Below are 5259 nucleotides of genomic sequence, written 5' to 3'. Positions count from 1 at the left end.
AGTTGGCATGCAACAACAAATAAAGTTAGTTTATTTAAAGAGTATACGTATTAAAGGTTGTAAGGAAAATAAAAGCAAAACTGCAGCTATTTTAGCTTAATAGATGAGAATTTTTTTCATACTATCTTAATCTGGTTTCAGCTCAAATGAGTTTTGGGATTTTCATAGCACAAATAATATGCAAAAAACTTCAAACATGAATGCAAGAATCTATTCTAATATAAACTTTTATAAATATAACAGCTCTAAATTATATTTTAAGATTTATAAATGATAATTACAAAATTTGTAAAAATATTATACTATACTCTTGCTAATCTGACCATTCCTTGCACTGAAGTGTACCAGATTACTGAGAGTGTATAGGCCTAAAGGCAATGAATGATGTGATCAGAACCAATTCTTTTTGGAGGCAGAAGGACAAATAATATAGCATGTTTACATACAATATTGTACACAGGAATGAAAACCAAGGAATAGGAAAACAGGAGGTGTGACATTAAAGGTTTTCATGGAAACAGATGTACATAGGCAATCACACTGGTATATGCCAGATAATTGAGAGGCTGAATTAGCAAAAGTGTACTGTATTTGAAGTTGTAAATATTGTAAAATAATAAATATATTAGTATTACAAGGAAAACCTTTTATCATGTCACATTTTTGACCTAGAAAGTATGGGATAAGAGCAAAAGTTTTTCAAACACTTAACTTAGTTTAATATCTAATGTAGCTTGTATTATATTTTTGTTATTAATTATAGGTTTGCTGTATTTTTATGCTTTTTTAACTCAATAATCCTGTATTCATAAGTATAGTGTTACTATACCTATAAATATAGGATTATTGAGTTAAAAAAGCATTATATTTTTGTTTAATACATGTTAAGAATTACTAAACTTGAAATCAAAATGGCTAAGTTAAAAGAAACATTAAACTGTTTCTTCAGTTGTTGTTAATGCAAAATAACACATATGCAATGAGTGATGAATTATTGCTAAAATATAAAATACATTTCTTACTTTCAAAGAGGTTTATATTAGCAAGTTTGCACATTGGTATTTCCTTAATACTTACAAAGTTTATAAATAGTCTAACATTGAACATCATAGATAACATTTGCACAATAACTTGTTATATTTTGAAAATAAGAATGGTGATGATGATCAATTGCTCTTGATTGCTTTTTTATTATCTTAAGATCATGAAATTTCATAAATTTCTTTATCAAAGGGATATATGTTCTATCAAGTAATCTTAAATTCTAAAATTTGAATTTAAAAATACAAATGTATCAGCTTCTACCAATTTAATTATAATATGTAGTGTAGTATGTGTTTCTTTCCTCACTATATATTTTATAAATAATACAGAATGCACTCTTCCACAGTTCATTTCATCATTTGAAGTATCTTCTCAAACATTAATAAACTATTTATAAATATTGTTTTGTCTTTCAACATAATTTCTTCTCTTTAATAGCCATGTTTGATAAAGTGACATCAACATTTCACTACATGTAATTGTTTCTATTATAAGCAATTACTCCAGTTGGATACTGTTACAACTTTATTTTATAACTTAAGCTTACAACAAAATATTTTGCTTATACTTATATTATTATAATGATTTATAAGGTTATAACAAAAATACCAATGTGCAAACTCATTACTATGTAAAACTTTTGACTTAATTATTTCATTAATAAGTTATACACCTAAATAATAACTGAAATTAAATAAAATATAATATTGATTAATTTTTTATACAGTGAAATATTGTTGTAACAAATTTAAGAATAATGATTTGTTAAAGTAAAGAATATTTTTTAAAATATTTAAATTTTTATCAATTTAAATATTTAAATATATATAATATATACAATCAATTTAAATATATATAAAGTCACCATCTCCATCTTCTTTATCTAATTTATTGAGTTGTCTTTCATTAGATATTATTGCCTGACAAGCAGTTTGCAGTGCAAGGTTAAAAATATTCTTGGAACAAAGTTATTAAATCAAAATAATAAAAGTTCATTCATCTATATAAAAAAAAAATAAATCTATGTAACTATATGTACGGTACATATATAATCTGATGTTATACATTGGAAATGCTTTGATTATCATCTTTTAAAAAGTTTGGTGAATATAATAGTCTGTTTAAAATTCCCAATAGTACTTATCTTATGCATTAAAAACAGCAAAAATTGTTTGTAATAGGATAAAGATGATTTTAAAGAATTCTGAAATTCCATTCTCAACATACCATAGTTCTATCTCCTTCTTCTGCTTCTCCATATTTCTTCATCATATTTACTCCTAAATTTATAGCTTGGCACCAAGTTTTAGGACTGCAATCAATTTNGAGAGGATGGAGTCAAAAATGAGAAAAGAAAAACAAAATCCATTTTTATGATTAAAGTTTTTTCCATAAGTCTGAATCTTGTAAATTGCATGTTACATACATGAGTCAAGGAGTACTGTACCTGTATTTCTACCATAAGAATCATTAACTATTTCTTAAAGTGAGACACTCAATTATCCAAGATTAGAATGACTGGGATGTCAAAAAAGCCTACGGATGAGTCATTAAGTCATTGCAAATTGTCTGCTTTGTAGGCTATTAGAATTCTAGTCAATGGGGAAGGTGAAGAGGAATGATGCACTTTATGGAAGTGTCCAGTTTATTAAAAGTAATTTCAGACTGCTTCATAAATCTTAGTTGGGTGCAGCAAGTTACCCAAATGGGAAGTCTAGGTTATTTACACTAGCAATCTGAAAATCCTTCATTTATATCCTGTTAAATTTATATACCCTCATACACTAACAAAGACTGTTCCGTTTAGTTGGTGAAGGATTTAAATGAAACTGGATTAACCAGAACAACATTTTTCTCATTCTTCTGGGTAATTGAGAGTCTACTGTAATGTAAACAAAAAATTTATTAAACATTTTTGTGGTAGAAGAAAAGTAAATAAATATTGATTGAAAGACAAACTATGCAAAAGTGATTAAGAATTATTTTAATAAATAATAAATAAATAAATTTATCAAAAAATAAATTTTAAAATTCCATTCTGAAAGATTATAAATTTGCAAAGTGATAATTTGTTTATTGATTTTAGAATAACAATTTTTTGTTTTTAATTTAAATCTCTTTGTTATATATTTCTCACAGTAATAAATTTAATATTTTTGTTAACTGATACTAAAAAATAATTGTAAAAATTGAAGTAATGGATTTATCATTATTGTCCTTTAAAATTTTGTTACCATTATTGTAAATGATTAAATGTGTATAAATATTTGTTTATTCTATATTATTCTATGCAGGAAATGAATGCACCATCATTAAAAATAAACTATTTTAAATCATTTCAAAAGTGTACAATACCAAAGGCTAAGTACGAAAAATAAAAACATTGTTGAAGTCTTCTGAACTTCCATTCACAATCACCAGAATGCAATTAACACCAGCAGTCGATCCTCCTTTGTACATTCTTCTCCGCCTATACTTTGGCAAATTGTTTAAAAGTTTCTCTTACATCTGATATTTGTAAAACTTTCTTTGTAAAATACAGATTAAAAATTTCAGGATGAAATATTTAAAAAAAGTAAAATAACAACGACTAAATAAAAAAAATTAATTTTTTTCATTTTGCATTTGGCACCCAGCATTTTGAAGTATTTTAAATAATAATGTCTGAAAAAATATGACAGATTATGTACTGTGATTTATCAAATAATTTATAAAAAAAAATTGATTAAATAAATTTTTACAAAGAGAATTAAATATATTTGTAAGTTTATTACAAATTAAACATCTTTATAAAAATATATAATATTGAATTTTATATCTAGATATTTTGTAAATATATTATCATCCTCTTATAAAAATAATCTTGAATACAAATTTATTTCCATTGGAATGATTAAAACACCAAAAATAACTATTTAATATGCTTTACTTTGGAAGTGCTTTCACTTTTTGTTTGATCCCTTCGAAGACTGCTCTCATCCAAATGCCAACGGCGTGGGCTCCGGGGTCAGGAGACTTTAACAGGTCCGAATTGACATAGCTTGCCCTGCCGGCCCTGGCCCTCAATTCGGCCGTGGCCGCGGCAGAAGTTTCAGCCGACTTCACTGCTGCTCCCAAAGCATCTAACTGATTTCCATCATTAACGAGATGCAAACGAAGACTGGCACACGCTGGTATAAGAGCATCTAACTAAATGTTAATTTTCATTAGTTGTTGGAAATTAGTAAAAATGTATAAAATGATTAATTATTTCTTAATATAAATACATTACTTCACACTAATAATATTTAGAAATAATTTATTCTCTCTTTAATTGAGGTTACATTGAATTAAATTTGGAACTTTAACATTAAGCTCTTTCTTAACTAATAAAAGCAATTATATAATATATTGTTATTTTTCAAAATATTACACCAACACATGCTAAGAATATTTCTATTAACAACTTACTAAGAAATTAACTGAGTTTGTTAAAAAACTGCTTCTATTAATTTCAATTTTTCATTTAAATTTAATATGGTCTTATTACAATATTAAGAAAAGAATATTTTAATGGAGCTTAAGAACAAAATAAACTAAAATTCTAGCACTTTGGACTTGCATTTATCATCAGGAATGTTTAAAGGACCTATTAATATGATTATAGCATTCTACAATCCTTTAAGTATACCTGATGATGAATATGATCCAAAAGTGGCCAGCTGGATGGCCGAGGCAGTTAAGGCAATTGGCCTATTGCTCTGAAAGACCTGGAATCAAATCTTGGCAAATTACTCCAGAAAATTTTTATGGGAAATCTGTCCTGGATATGTTGGGCCCTTACCTCGCCACATGTCCAAATCTATGAGGGACTTTGCTCTGTGGACCTTAGTGCCCACAGAGCAAAGTCAAAAACAGAAAAAACAAAGTCCAAAAAACAATACAATTTTATGTTTTTACGCTTTATTTTGTTTTGTAAACTCCATTAAAGCAAATATATTTGTACAGTAGAGCGTCGTTTATCCGAAAGTCGGTTATCCGAAATGTCAGTTATCCGAAAGAATTCCAGTTGGCAAATTTAAATTTTCGCTAGTGCTGTGGCGCTGCAATCTTTTGCTATGTCTTGGGCTACTCAAATATTTTACGTTTTTGATACTAAATTAACTTCTGAAGTATAATTTTTTATTGTTTTTATATTTTTCAATATATTTATTTTGTTTGTACAAAATAAAAAAA

At 26.8% G+C, this 5259-nt stretch overlaps 1 protein-coding gene across 1 annotated transcript in view; it reads right to left on the bottom strand.

The window, feature by feature from the left end:
• Positions 1–3895: 3895 nt before the first annotated feature.
• LOC111637410 (triokinase/FMN cyclase-like) overlaps positions 3896–5259 on the bottom strand; it is a 30635-nt gene continuing 29271 nt past the window's right edge. The window contains exon 13 of the mRNA XM_023382891.1: positions 3896–4233. Coding sequence (XP_023238659.1) covers positions 3970–4233 — 264 coding nt within the window. The 3' untranslated portion in view covers positions 3896–3969. The remainder of the gene's footprint in view (positions 4234–5259) is intronic.

Source organism: Centruroides sculpturatus, unplaced genomic scaffold (assembly GCF_000671375.1).
Source record: "Centruroides sculpturatus isolate CEXI.00-Female unplaced genomic scaffold, Cexi_2.0 scaffold172, whole genome shotgun sequence".
NCBI lineage: Eukaryota > Metazoa > Arthropoda > Arachnida > Scorpiones > Buthidae > Centruroides > Centruroides sculpturatus.
Note: the sequence above shows the minus strand (reverse complement) of the source record. Positions and strands in the feature narration are given on the sequence as shown.